This window comes from Anopheles moucheti, chromosome 3 (genome assembly GCF_943734755.1).
Source record: "Anopheles moucheti chromosome 3, idAnoMoucSN_F20_07, whole genome shotgun sequence".
Taxonomy (NCBI): domain Eukaryota; kingdom Metazoa; phylum Arthropoda; class Insecta; order Diptera; family Culicidae; genus Anopheles; species Anopheles moucheti.
Genome location: NC_069141.1, coordinates 40,584,338 through 40,598,441, shown reverse-complemented (window position 1 = coordinate 40,598,441; position 14,104 = coordinate 40,584,338). Strand labels below are relative to the sequence as shown.

The window sequence follows — 14,104 nt, the reverse complement described above, 5'->3', positions numbered from 1 at the left end:
GCCCGTTGCTGGGGCGGAAAGAACGGTGATGAATTTTCTCAGCTACTGCTAAGGTCCAGCTTTGCACCGTACACCGGCAAATCCTCCGCCCACCTGATCCCGCCTATCTATAGCTCCTCCTGCTCCCCAAGCTCCTCCACCGCCTCCATACCGTCGGCCAACGCTTCCTTTCCGTGCAGTTCGCTGCAATCCCAATGGCACACGCGCTGTAATCTTCCCATCACACGGGGCCACTGCTTCATGGGCAGCAGCTCGAGCAGTACCCATGGTTACGGCATCAGCAAAGCAACAACCACTTCTTCCACTGCTATAAGCAACAGCATGAGCAACAGCAACGGCAGCAACAGCAACAGCTATCATAACAGTACTGTAAAAAGTAGTAAACACAACGCAGCAACCCCCGCCACACGTTTCCACGAAACGCTTTTCCGTGTACCTCTGGTGAAAATTCAAGGTTCTTCCTTACTTAAACCAAATTGTTTTGTGTTTCAGTAGATTCTAGTGTACGTTTTACTCGGTGTATAAGTGTGTTATCCTGATATCCCGGCCGGCAGCAGCAGCAGTAGCAGTAGCAGGAGCAACAGCAGCAGTAGCAGTAGCAGCGGATATTCCCGTCCCCGAAAGGATATATCAAATTTGTTGTCCATCCCTGGCGTCTGGGATTTCTGGTTCTTCATAAGCGATCGTTGTTGTGAACAAGAGATACACTATTTTAAGTCCCCCTCTTCCTAGCCTCTAGTTTTAGCTAATTATATCAAACGCGTCTGATAGACTGCGCGGCCTGCATCTGCGGATGCCAAAATCCGCCGTCAGTTGTTGAAAATAGTTCGCGTTGAACGGGAATAGATAAATGAAATGCATTTAAAAATCAAATTTGTTACCAGTGATGTATGGGACAGTGATCCCGGTGTTGATCTAGCCGACATAACGCTGGAACTGGGCGAGATCGACTATGGCAGGCAGCTTGATCACCGGTACGAGCAGGCACCGGTGCATCTTTCCAGGCGCTTTCTCAAAGCTTTACCGGCGGTGGAACCACTGCCATCCCATCCTCACCGTAGTTCTCCCCCCGTTGCCACCGGTGATGATCGTCCGCTATCACCGCTATCGCGACCATTCCCGAACCCCAAGGCAAACCAGCAGGTGCATACATTCCCGCGCATGACTCCACGGTTGCACGCCCTGGAGGACGACGATGACTCGAACCGTACGCCGAAGCACAAGTTTTTTCGCAACTACAGTTTCGATTTTCTGAAGCAAAAGCAGCTGAAGGCCAAAATTGCGTCGGCAGTGGAGAAGAAGCACATTTTTTCGATTGTTGGCCACTATCCGGCGTTGCGGAAAGCACTGAAAACACGCCACTGGCTGGAGAAGCAAACGTTTCGGAGTGTTTTGTTGCGTGAACTGTCGCATCACGCACTGTTGCAGAAGGCATCGAATGGAAACGAGTACGAGGAGGCGCTTGTATCCAAGTACCTTAAGTCTTACCTGCCGTACTTCATCTGGCAGCATCGGAATATGCGCGATTGCAAGCAGGATCGGTTCTACGCGCCGTATCGCAGCCGGATTCACTACGAGCGACCGTACGATTTTGCTGTGAAGGAAAACCTAATCCGGTTGATCAATGCGTCCCACTGGCACCAGGAGGAAGGTTTTGCGGAGTTGGACTATCCCCGCACCTATCTGCTCGATACGGAGGATATCATTACCAAGTTCCAGGAGGATTATCAGCTTACGATTGTGAGCAGCTTCTTGTACCACATGTCGAAACATTTGGAACACTCGTTCGATGACGAAGGCACGCTGCCGACGGATGTCCTGACGATAGCGATGAAGTATCTCCGGTACTATCTCGGTTGCGCCCAGCATGAGGATATCGACCACGAAGAGTTCTGCGAACCGTTGCTGACACCCGAAAACCGGCACGAGATGGAACAGATACTGGCGGGTGAGGCGCAGTTCGGTAGTATCCCGGGCTATGAGGTGCTGTCGCTGGTGGCACAGGTGAAAAAGCTGGTGCACGAGGCGGCAAAGATTTTCCCGGACATGAAGATCGACGGCATAAGGAACATGTGGATACTGAAGCCGGGCAATCGGTGCCGGGGACTAGGAATAATGATCTTCAACGATGACCGTAAGCTGTTGGAGCACGTGGACAGCAATCCGGATGTGAAGTACGTGGCACAGAAGTACATCGGTAAGTGAAGTCTGCTATTCTCTGTAGCCAATCCTAATATTAATGTAAATGAATATCATTGATTCTACTATGTTGTGACTGTATTTAATGAATATTTTGCGAAGAATCATGTAAATCATGACGCTACTCTCAAAATACTCATAAATCCTTGAAAATTCATAAGTTTATGGTTTTTTTTTATGTTTTCTGCTTCTAAGGGTTTTTCTATCGATGGATTTACTTATGTCCGCTAGCAGCTCCATTGCATAGATCAGATGAACAGAATATTCTAGCGAATTTTCATGATTCTCAGATCAAAGTTGATGAGACTAAGGGCTCAGAATTCTTAGACGAATAATGATTCTTTGAGGTTTGATTTTTCTTTGAAGAGTCATAAATCTTCCTATAGTCAGAGTCATTTAATCAGTTCATAGGTTTTTTACTCAAACATATGAATCTGAACCAAATTCACCCAGTTCTAGTTAATTTTATTGCTAAATGATGATAACTAGAGTTCCGTTACGATTTCATTCAATATTAGCCGCGCATTACGGGTTTATGTAACTAGCCACAGTATGAGCAAATCGACAACCGTTCGCTAAGCGATAAAACTCTGTTCCTATTTCCAGCACGTTTTACTGTCAACCGGGAACTCACGAAATGATCAAAAAGTATTTCGTTGTCGTCGACCCACCTTAACTGCCGCTTTTCAAAGTATTCTCCCCGGTTCATTTTCCTAATTGCTTTCCGTTCCCGTGCTTATGGGTTTGGGCGAAGGAGCTTGAACTGATTTCATTACCTGATTATCCTTATTTTCCGCTCGGAGGGAACTTATTCCCCACTACACCGCCGCTTAAGCATTAGGTTCGTTCCCGACAATCGATCAGATTTCAGGTTCAATTCGGAAACGGAGCTTTAGCTTACTCCACTGTTGTCACAACATAAACGGACGGGATAGTGGCGAGGGAAACAGCAGAGGACCTCAAAGGAATGAACATAAAGCATCGTAATTCCTGTCTTTGTTACATGAAATCGACTAAATAAGATTCCAGGTTCGGAAACCTAGTTTTAAGCGTTTTTTTTTGGGAACCTGTTACAGCTTGCATACGTACAGTAACGTTCATTGTTGAGCATAAATAGGTTGAGCTGATCGATCGATTTTGTCCAATATTGAATTTGTAAAGATTAATATTTCGAACACTTTTCAACGGGTTTTCCTAGCACATGGCATAGGGAATCCATTTTAAATGTAATTAAAATTTTTGCTACTAAACGCACAACAGGATGAGGGGTCGTTAAATATAAATTTGCTCAATTAACTCATATCCTGATAGGAGACTTAGGACCAAACACGGGAATGCGCGAAAGAGAGAGCTGGTGAGTTGAGGGGAAAAAAGCTGAAGAAAGTAAAACGGGGCCACCAACAGACTACACTTTGCATTCCCAAACACTGCCTTGGTAACGGATCGCAGGTTCGCATAGCGTTGGCACATCCACCCTTACCCACCCACCCGACCAACTAGGTGGATATCGGTGGTATGCAAAACGGAAAAGGCCTTCCCCAGTTGGAAGTTTCGCCTTATGCCGCCCACGCAGAGCAAAGATAATGCGATAATGTCAAACGACTACAGGGAACCGAAGCGTTGCTGATAATTGTACATCTATTGTTTTGTTTTCGTGTTTTGCTGGATATTTCTTTGTGCTATTGGTGCTAGCTTTCGCTGTGGAATCATTATATTTCACGGTGACTCACAGTTTACCGGGTAAAGGCAGAGTGTGTAAAGGTGCATTCTGTTTTGACCTCGCACTTTAGACTTATTTTTGTGATTGTTGAAGGTGAGAACGTGGGTGAAACGTGGAGAAATGAATGCATGTGCCCTTGAGATATGTTGCTGATGTTCCAACGAGGTGTTGGTAAAGACGGAAGAAGTTCAATTAGCGAGCGATTGCTTAATGGACGCATTTGTTCTTGTACTTCACTCGTATTCATAATCGTGCCGTTGAAGACTCTCTGGTCATAATGACAAGGACAAGGATTGCGGACTAAGTGTGTTCCAAAAATAAGCTAAGTGTTATTGCTTTCCTATTAATAGTCGAGAACGGCTTCTTTTTAGGTCACAATCTCGTGAGAGGTTGTGTCTTGGGTCTATAATTAGGGATCTATTCCTAGTTTTCTTAACGACTTTAATAACATAGTCCTAGACTGAAGTTGGATAAGTCCTAGGCCAGTCGGACTGGGATTTGGTATCGGTTCCATCGTGTGCTAGACCTAGACCTCTAGATAGACAACTACCTTTGCAGTCAAAAATAATCTGATCATTTGGGTTCAATGCCCTTCTGGATGTATTGAGCAGGTTACATCTGCATTGAATAATGTTAAATAGACATTATCCTATCTGCCTCGAGTACGAAGAAATCCCACCGTGTATAGTTTTCCATATGACGCGTAAAGAGCTTTATTGCAGTCTCTCAGCAATATGTTGCGACAGGTGTTCCAAACATGCTATGCCTTAAGGGCTGGAGAGCGTAAATATTCACCCACATTCCTGTGGTAAACTTGCCATTGTTTGGGTGCTGGCACCGGTTACCGCAGTGTCCTTTTTCATTCGCTAGGTGTGACGCCGATGCACAACATCTGGTGTCGTTAGTCGACCGAACCGTTACGCTTGAACCACATGAAAATGCAATCTAACAATAGCTTTCGACACTTGGGCGGAAATTGAATACTTTTCAATAACTAGGCCATATCGGGGCATGGTACTGCTTTCGTATCGAAACCTTCGCAAGGGCTCCTTCGTGCAAGCAGGTCAGGGATGGTAGTAAGTAGCGGTTGGTTCACCTCAACACGCCTACCCAGCGCACTGAATTGGGATAGTAAAATCAACTACAAAACGATCGGTGTGCGTTACGGTAAGTGTTTGGGTGAAGGTGGTGTTGGTGGCAGTGGGGTGATGTGCGTTAGAAGTTAGTTGAAGCTTATCCTGTCTTCCGGTGGTAACCTGCAGCCCGAAAACACTCCTCCGGGACATTTCCAGGTGAAGGTCGGCAGTTCGATCCAACAGGTACCTACCCGAGGAAGAAAAGCAAACCGAACCGGGGGATGGGTTCTTTTATTTTTGCGATCTTCAATAAAAGCTCCGGGCGTAAGCACAATGTATCGCCCCCCGGGAGAAGCGAGTTTATGCGAAAGCTTGCGCTACTACCGTATTTATGGTGTAAGTTGAAAAACGATATCGCGATTCCGTGATTTGATTGGATAATTGGCCTCATTTCTCGGGCAGAAGGAAGAACCTCGAGGCGTTAAACAATAGAAGCTTTTGATTGAAGTTAACCATTTGAGGAATTCAACAGCATTGGTTGGGGGGTTGGCTTTATAAATGAGGGCAATCGTATCGGTTCTGACGATGGAGAGCTTTATATTCAATTTTAGATAGTAATCTGTACGGAAGCGCCAAGCATTCTTTGCCTACAAGGTATGCGGCAGGGGCGGACGAATCAATGTTTAAATTGAAAGTCGTTTGCAGACATCACAACTATATTTAAAATACGTCCTGACGAAGAAATGGCAATGCATTAGCATGGACTATTCTGAAACATTCTTCAATATCCCTTATCGGGATAATTATCACGCGTTTTGATTTAACCCTGTGTATTATATGTTTGATCGCGGTCGTTATTTATTTCCAAGCAGTGCTTGCGTGCTGCTACCGTTTCTCTCTCAGGAAGGGCGATATGTTCCTTGTTTCTCCAAACATGATTATGCCATTTGCTTCCGAGATTCGTTGCTTTTTGCCTACTTTCAGAACGTCCACTGTTGATACATTGCACCAAGTTCGACATTCGTCAGTACTTCCTGATCACCTACACGAACAATGTGCTGAAGGTGTGGATGTACAAGAACTGCTATTTACGATTTAGCTCACGCATGTTCAATCTGGACGACTTCAGCGAGTCCATCCATCTGACGAACTATTCCATCCAAAAGAACTACGCCAAAGAGGTGCGCGAAGGTGCCGACGCACTGCCCGCCAGTAACATGTGGTCGCTCAAGCGCTTCCAGGAGCATCTACAGTCGTTAGACAAAGGTTTCTACTGGGAGCGTAAGATCTATCCGGACATGAAGAAGAACATCCTCGCGATCGTCTGTGCCAGCCTCGATGGGATGAAGATGGAACGGAACATGTTCGAGCTGTATGGGGCGGATTTTATGGTGACGGAAAATTTTCGCACATTGCTTATCGAGATCAACACCAGCCCAGACCTTTCGTCCTCGACGGATGTAACGTCCGTGATTTGTCCTGCGGTGCAGGAAGATCTTGTGAAAGGTAACACAAGCCCATTTGCCCACGCCGACATGCTTCGGGAAGTGAAATAGCTAATCGAAACTGTTCTTGTTTTGTCATTGTTCCAGTTGTAATCGACAATACGAAGGACAAACGTGCCGGTACGGGTCAATTCGAATTGATGCATTCACTCGAGATACCACGCGTTGCACCTTACGGCTATGGTTTAACCGTCGATGGACGCTCGATGCAGTCGAAACATCGCTCCAAAAGCCCACTATCGCCAATAAACACATCGACCGGTCCGACCGTCTCCTCTACTGCCACATCAACGCCGAAAAGGGTGCCGGCAACAGCGACAGCAATATCGACCGGGATTAATACCGGAAGTACGAAATATACACGCTACACCGCCAGTAGCTCGGAATCCTCCAGCAGAGGAAGTAAAACATCGCTCACGAGCGTTATTTTGGATCGACCGCGTACGACGCTGAAGTGAGCGAACGCCGCGCGCGTGCCTTTTGGTGCTGCCACGATGGGTACCCCTAACTGTTCCCATCCTTTTTATTTATCCTTTCTAGCAAAATAGTTAATCAAAGCAAAAACTGTATACTTTCGTCTGACATAGCTATATTTCTAAATACATTTTATGTCGTTATCAGAGGTTAATGTTTCGTTTTCGCGTGTGTTTTGTTTGCTTTTATTTGGGTTGCTATCTCTAATACGTTTTAGATAATGAGCACGGATAGTGCCTTAATTTTCTTTGGGACAGATCGGCGTGGAATGTGTTCTAGTTATTTCGGCAAACAGTGGGACACCCTTGGGGACCGGAGTTGGTTTGAAGCAACAGCAATTTTCTAACTTTAAAACGGTACTGACTCACGCGCGCCGTGTGGTTTTTTACATTCGTTCCGTCTCCTTAGGAAGCTTTCCGTATCTGCAGTGGATGGTAGCATGTCCCAGAGCAATGATAATCAGAAATAATTAGACGAAACTTACACCGTCCTATAATGGTTCCTTGCTGGGCACCTGGATGGAAAAGCTTCACCTATTACCGCCTCCCATCTGGATGTAACAGTTACAAAAAAGGGCAAGGATGGCGATGCTCGCTCGCACCGAACAGTTTGTCGATAACGGTAAGCTGTTGCTAAGGTGGTGTAGTGGAAGAGTATGGGGCCACTACTATCAGTCAATCGGCCGCATTCGCAACGGTAAGCTATAACCCCAACCGGAAAACGCAAGCGACCTGACCGCGGCATCACGTAGACAAAGTTTTCGGAAGTAGTTGTCCAAAAGTTTGGCGAGGTAAATTAACTTCCTGATACGGATTTGGAGCAACCGCGACCGACTTAGTGTGGTGTGGTACAGCTAAACCCGAGCTAAAATGGGCGAAAGCTTTCAAGTTTGTACCGTGCCTACGTAACAGTCTAAAAATACGTTTTGTAGGCATCTGTGTTTGACGATTTTGGCATCAGGTTCGTTGGCCGTAAAAAAGATGGTTGTTGAAAATAAACGTGGAGTTTGTTCCCGTTGACCGCAAATTAGTTATTGTTATATCTTTAACTTCGAGTTTTAGCTAATTGGGTTAAGTTTACTTCTCAAGTACCGTTTGAGTTACGGAACGTTGTTTCAATTACTGTGTAATTTGATCAAAAAATACATGCTGGGTGTAAGGCAGAATGTTTTATTTAATGAATAGTTTAATGAATTAAACATTTTCTTTCAAATTCAACTTTGTGTTATGTATATAGTGTTTCTGAATTCTTTAGTAAAGGAGGGGAAAACTTTCTCCGAAATTTATTATTTGACTCAAGTTTATCGTTATTCTGTTGCACTGTTCGACACTTCCATGATACGCGTCATTATTGCCCTGCAAAGGATTGCGATCGAATCATTCTGGTCTGTACAGAATATTACTATTGTATTGTTTGCATTAATTTGTTTGTCTTGCTGACAAACGATAAAAAAACTCGACACAGTACTAAAAAAAATCACATTAATAATATAACACATCAAAACTACGGATCATATACTGCTCAAAGTTTCACGCTGAATTCGTCAAGCAACACAAACAAAAAAAAACATTCAACAAATGTTGCAATTCAATGTTGGCTAACAACACTGGCAACACAGATCAATAGAGCTAAAAGGTGAATCAAAAAGATCATTAAACATGTTGGAAGAAACCACCATTCGCGATACGCGATTTTATCAATATACACCGCACCGCACATGCCATTCCGTGCGTCTACGGTGTGCAAAACGATCTGCAAACTACAACAGAAACCCGTTTACCAAGCGAAGTCTGCAAAAAAATGCACACATACTCCGAAAATGACTATCATTTTCGCCATTACCTGAAAAATTACATCAATTCAAGGACTGCCCATTTGACTCCGTGATAGACGTAGTCAGGTAGGGTAAGAATAATCCAGTAATTCACAATTTAGAATGACACAAATTCGATTGCAACAGTGATTCCTTTGTAACAAGGAGCGATAGATACGTTTCCCCCGATGCGAAGTTAGTAGCGGATGCTACTAGTTATGTTAGATTAAAGGATTGCCCCCAAATGACTTGCTTTTAAAGATTTCCTAGCAAATTCTTACATCCTACTGCTTACATGGATGAATCACACACGTGTGACAGTGAAAACATAGCGCCATACAAACAGAGGACACACGGCAAGGATTATGTTTGGATTGTGGAGGGGGTTTAGTGTGTGTGTGTGTGTGTGTGAGTTTGCTCGTGTCGTAAAAAGATATGATGGACATTACGGACAATGATCCGTTGAAAGTCGCACGAACGAACACTATTATCCACTCATTTACGATACACCCGGTTTCAGCGAGAACGACAGTTTCGGTCTCGAATTGTTCTTGCCCAGGATCATCTTTTGTTCTTCTTTGATGCGTTTCTCTTGCTCTTTGCGCATCTTTTGACGCTCTTCGTCCATCTTTCTTTGCTCTTCGATAATCGCAAGACGATCTTCGGCCTAGAAGCAGCAAGAAGAAAAGAAAATCAAGCGTTAGAAATGCGATCATACTACGGATGGGAAACCGCTTTTACTTACCAACTTTCGCTGTGCCTCCTCTATTTTGCGATTATTCTCAGCGAGAATATTCTCGAGTTCCTGGCGCTTTTTAAGCTCTTCCTCCTATAAGAACAGAAAACACGATTAGAACTACCATCGAGGGTATGGGACACTGCACCCAGGGCAACGGGCTTGCACCGGGTGCGCATATCCGACTACACCGACGCCGATATAACGTCAAGGAAGGTTGTGCGACAAGAAAACGAAAGAGATTGCCTTTGAGAGCCATTACAGAGAAGCCTCGTTCTTTTTCTTTACTCCAGTCGACGGCGACGGCACGATCAACACACACTGGGTGGCCGCTAACTAGCGGGACGTTAAACGACCGACCAGTGTCTCGAGTGTGAGCGGGGGAGAAGTAGGATGAATAGGATAAAACAAACAGGCAACATGGTTGCCGCGTCCGCGATTGTTGTCCTCGCGCCACACGCTGCCTGTTTCACACAATAATGCCACACAACCCGGAGTACTGAGACCGGATCGATCGATTAGAATATTCAACGTAAATATCACACCTTACAAAACATACAGAACAAAAACAAAACATCAGTCAGGTGCTGTGTTGGTTCCGTAGGAAGAGATCGTACTTCTGTTGCGTTCATGGTCTATCTGTACATACACATAAGGGTTTTATACAATATGGCACATCGCTACCGGGCATGTACATCTCACTGGGCCCTTGATTTCATATCCGACATAATGTTTCACTCTCGCTATCAAAAGCATTTCAAGTAACTAAACTAAAATTTTCAACTGTTTTATTGTGCAGAAAGAAAAACGGTTAAAATAAACTTACATTGCCGCAGTACAATTTCATTACTCAATAGACGAGTTTTTAAAACCGGCACCACCATCATCACTAACAAATTACACCAAACAAAAAAATAATAAATCCAGCATCATTTATCCATGTGTCTGCTCTCCTTCGGTATCGTTCATTCATGAAGGTATTTGGTCCAGAAATGTGTAACCTACTATCCGTTAAAAACTAACACACATAACTTGTGGGCAACTCAAGCCCTCGCAATGTCTTATCTGACTTAACTATCGCGCGGTGAATTTAAAATTTGTAATGAAATCGTAATATGAACGCCCCTTGATTGTATTTTTTTTTTGGATAATTATTTTTAACTTACGCACTTGCATGGCCACTGTTGCCTCTTGATTCCTTGGCATCGCGCACCATCCTGTTAAAGCTTTTCTTTTTTTTCCTTCACCTTCGATTCAAGACTCTTTTTTGTTTGTTTTTCAAACTGATCCTCGGGTATAATTCCTGTGTGGTTCGATCAAGTCGGGCAAACGGAATTACAGCAATTGGTGGGGGTTTAATTTTACACAATTCTTGCCCATCACGGCAAGCGAATACTGCCTTTATTACTGACATTAATTTAGTTGCATCGTGCGACAGATTGCGCAGGGTAGGTAGTTAATAATGCAGACCACAAAACGAAACCAATTTTCCGAAGAAAATTTTGCATTTAAAGGTATTAGACCCAACCCAATATTGAACACTTTCGTCCACGGATGACAAGTTCAACCGGTGATATGCTCTATCGCAATGACCATTGCAGCAAACATAAGAATGGAGAGGAAATTACTATATTCATACGCGACACAAGGTAAAGAAATCCGTAAAAGGCGAACTATTTGGGGAAAAAACTGAAGAGAGATCTGGATTAAAAGCTAGTGTTATAAGAGAAGGAAATTTTTAATTGAAAGAAAACAAACGATAAAATCCATTTCATAGCTATCAATTGAAGGATGTCCTGTAGTAGTAGCTGGGAAGCAAAAGTAAAATCGGTTTTCAAAAATTATCCGGATGTATCCCTAAGAAAAAAACTGAAACGATGGGCCCATCGGTGGGCACATGATAATGCTAAATGAATGGATAGACTTCGTGGCAACAAAGATGCCAGCTTTAGATGAAGTGAATAACCAACTACATCAAGAACGGGGCCACCAAACAGCTAAGGATGTACAACGGTACGGGAAAGTTCAGTACCATACATTTCGGGGCCCATTCTTCACAAAGCTTCACAACGATAGCGGTTATCGTAAACAAAGAAAAACAAAACATCCGGTAAGATCTTATGGATGGAATGCTTACCTCACGCCGTCGCTCCTCTTCCCGTGCCTGCTCCCGGCGCTTTTCCAGCTCGAGCATCATTTCCTGTTCCATCTGTTTTTTGGCGGCTTCAACGCGCCGTTGCACCTCCATCTCGATTTCATCTTTTCGCTTTTCTAATTCTTCTTCGACACGTTTTTTAACTAACAGCTCTATCCGCTTTGCCGCTTCTTCTTCGATCATCTAAAATATAGAGATACGTATATGGGAGTTAAATGTAATTTTTATTCCACAAGAACGCCTGTATGAGGTTGGGGGAAAATAAATCCATTGTTTTGCCGTGAAATTCGTTACTTAATTCTATTTGGTTTGGATTATACGATATGAGACAAATCGAATGATTTGTTGCTATTTAAAAAAATAATTTTATAATGTTTCTCTCATTGTAATCATTATCCTTATCGGCAAAAAACTTAATTAATCTGTTTTTAGAATCCTCGATCCATAACAGTTTCTTATCATTCAGAGGGAAGTTCGACAATCGCTGGAAAAAAAGATGATCGCTTGATCACAGGTCCGTACGATGGACGGTGTCATTTCGGTCGATTTCAATTATTTCTGTAGGTTTATCGACATTTGTGATAAAAAAAAAGATTTCTTTTTTCCCCTAACCTCACACAATTCATTACACTGCTATTACCTTTTGTTCAGCTTCCTTCTGCCTCCTTTGGCGTTCCATCTCGGCTAAACGTTCTACCTCCGTTAGCTTCCGGCTGCGAGAGCTCTTTTTGTGGTGATGCCGGGAGCCACTGTTCGATCCATCGCTGCTACTGTCGGAGGATTCGGATAGCGATCGTTTCCTGCACACAGGACACATTAGCGTCGAACATGAACCACGAGCAAAGCAAAGGAAGTGGTAGTGCAGATGCGCACGGTTACCGAAATGGAACCGCAAGCACGGTGGGGGAGTAGCCGGAATTTAACAGGCACAGAAAAGAGAAAGAAAAATGACCAAAACATTCCATCAGTATGTTGCACTGGGATTGAAGAATTTCCGTAGGCTGATATGGGTGGTATTTTTATATGTTTGCATGTATATATATACAGACAGGACTACGGAAAACAATTATTCTTTAGCAGATGAGCATCAACAACGTAAAGTAAACAGAGGGTTTTAACTTAAACTAGATAACAAACCGATTTCTGTACGCTAGAACATTCTCTAGCCGGCAAGACGCTCTCTAAAGGTGCTGGGGGTCGTATTCATATCGTATCCCAGAATCGCACTGGAATCTGTACATCATTCGCACTCAATTCTGGGCACCATCGATTCGTTCAGTTTAGTGATTTGATTGCAATCTATCTTAACATTTCTTCCGCGTTAAATTGTGCTTGGTTTGGTAACTACATACGCTTGGTGGAGAAGGAAGTTTGGAATTCAAATACGTTCAACATATCCCCCATTGTGAAGCTGAACATTTCGTTGAACTATCGTGTTGCGGTGCGGCACCGGCGTCGTTATCCTCTTCGTCATATAGCTATTTATGCGTTCCGGCTTTGCAGCTCCTGCAATATTTCAGGTTCACCGTCGGACGGCCAGGATAGGAGTGAGTGATTTATGACCTGCGGAATAGAACGAAAAATCGATTCCCGGTTCTATGCTCGGTGTGCGGGAATGGATTTTACGTTCCCACTTAGAAAAAGCAATCTATTCGGGTGGAAAGTTGGTTTTAATGTGTGTTCAAGTGACTCGGATGGCAAAATTGCCGGATCTGAACGATCAGCAAACGGATGAGATTAGCCATGGTAGAAGCGAGGTCATTGGATGTAGATGAAGGGAGATGGTGTTGCTTCGGGGTGGTGGTAGCGAAGGATAAAGAATGTACGGTTAAGGTACGCGACCACGTTGGATGTGGCGTCGCGCAATCTGGAACGTAATCAAGCGTATTTGCGGCCACCGGCCACTGATGGACTGCGGGCACTGTGTTTCCGCACGGCAATATTACCTGGATTTCGAGCTGCGCTCTCTGTATTTATCGTAACTGCTGCGGTGATGATGGGAGGACGAGCGAGATTTGCTTCGCTTGCGGTGCTTGCTCTTGTGCTTTTTGGGTGACCGACTGCGGGATCTCGAGCGTCCCATGCTTGGAAGAACGAAACTTGGCCGGTTGCGGTGTGCGGAAAATTCCGCAAAAATGTTCAAAAATCGATTTTACGACTCGGAAATCGGTTGCGAAAAATGTACACACACCCAAAGCTTCCTTCTGCTTGACCAAAGTGAGAGAAAGCCAGGTCGGACCATGTACAGACGTTGACAGCTCGACGTTGACGGACGTTGAAGTTTTTTGACAGCGACTACAACGGCTGCGTACGTTCGATCTGTTCAATCAATCTATTATTCGACAAAAATCAATTATTTTGCCTTTATTAGCATAGAAAATCTCTTGTGAAATAATTCGCATCATTCGTTAATATAATGGCAGGAT

General features: G+C 44.1%; 2 protein-coding genes across 2 annotated transcripts; one reads left to right on the top strand and one right to left on the bottom strand.

Annotated features, from left to right (window-relative positions):
- The first annotated feature begins 855 nt into the window (after positions 1–855).
- On the top strand, positions 856–7,052 carry LOC128304270 (tubulin glycylase 3B). Its single transcript, XM_053041431.1, has 3 exons — positions 856–2,197; positions 5,980–6,501; positions 6,588–7,052. The coding sequence occupies exons 1-3, from the start codon at positions 856–858 to the stop codon at positions 6,956–6,958; spliced, it is 2,235 nt and encodes a 744-aa protein (XP_052897391.1). The 3' UTR covers positions 6,959–7,052.
- Positions 7,053–8,206: 1,154 nt separating this feature from the next.
- LOC128303313 (UPF0430 protein CG31712) lies at positions 8,207–13,881 on the bottom strand. The gene is made up of 5 exons (XM_053040229.1): positions 13,625–13,881; positions 12,319–12,478; positions 11,661–11,861; positions 9,533–9,616; positions 8,207–9,454 (listed from the first exon to the last, which is right to left on the bottom strand). The coding sequence occupies exons 1-5, from the start codon at positions 13,759–13,761 to the stop codon at positions 9,287–9,289; spliced, it is 750 nt and encodes a 249-aa protein (XP_052896189.1). The 5' UTR covers positions 13,762–13,881; the 3' UTR covers positions 8,207–9,286.
- Between the last annotated feature and the right edge of the window lie 223 nt (positions 13,882–14,104).

Coding starts and splice junctions, on each gene's coding strand:
- LOC128303313 (XM_053040229.1), bottom strand. CDS start 13,761: ATGGGACGCTCGAGATCCCGCAGTCGGTCACCCAAAAAGCACAAGAGC. Junction 12,479..13,624: donor GAGCGCAGCTCGAAATCCAG/GTAATATTGCCG, acceptor TCCTGTGTGCAG/GAAACGATCGCTATCCGAAT. Junction 11,862..12,318: donor AGAAGGAAGCTGAACAAAAG/GTAATAGCAGTG, acceptor TCTATATTTTAG/ATGATCGAAGAAGAAGCGGC.
- LOC128304270 (XM_053041431.1), top strand. CDS start 856: ATGCATTTAAAAATCAAATTTGTTACCAGTGATGTATGGGACAGTGAT. Junction 2,198..5,979: donor CGTGGCACAGAAGTACATCG/GTAAGTGAAGTC, acceptor GCCTACTTTCAG/AACGTCCACTGTTGATACAT. Junction 6,502..6,587: donor GCAGGAAGATCTTGTGAAAG/GTAACACAAGCC, acceptor TCATTGTTCCAG/TTGTAATCGACAATACGAAG.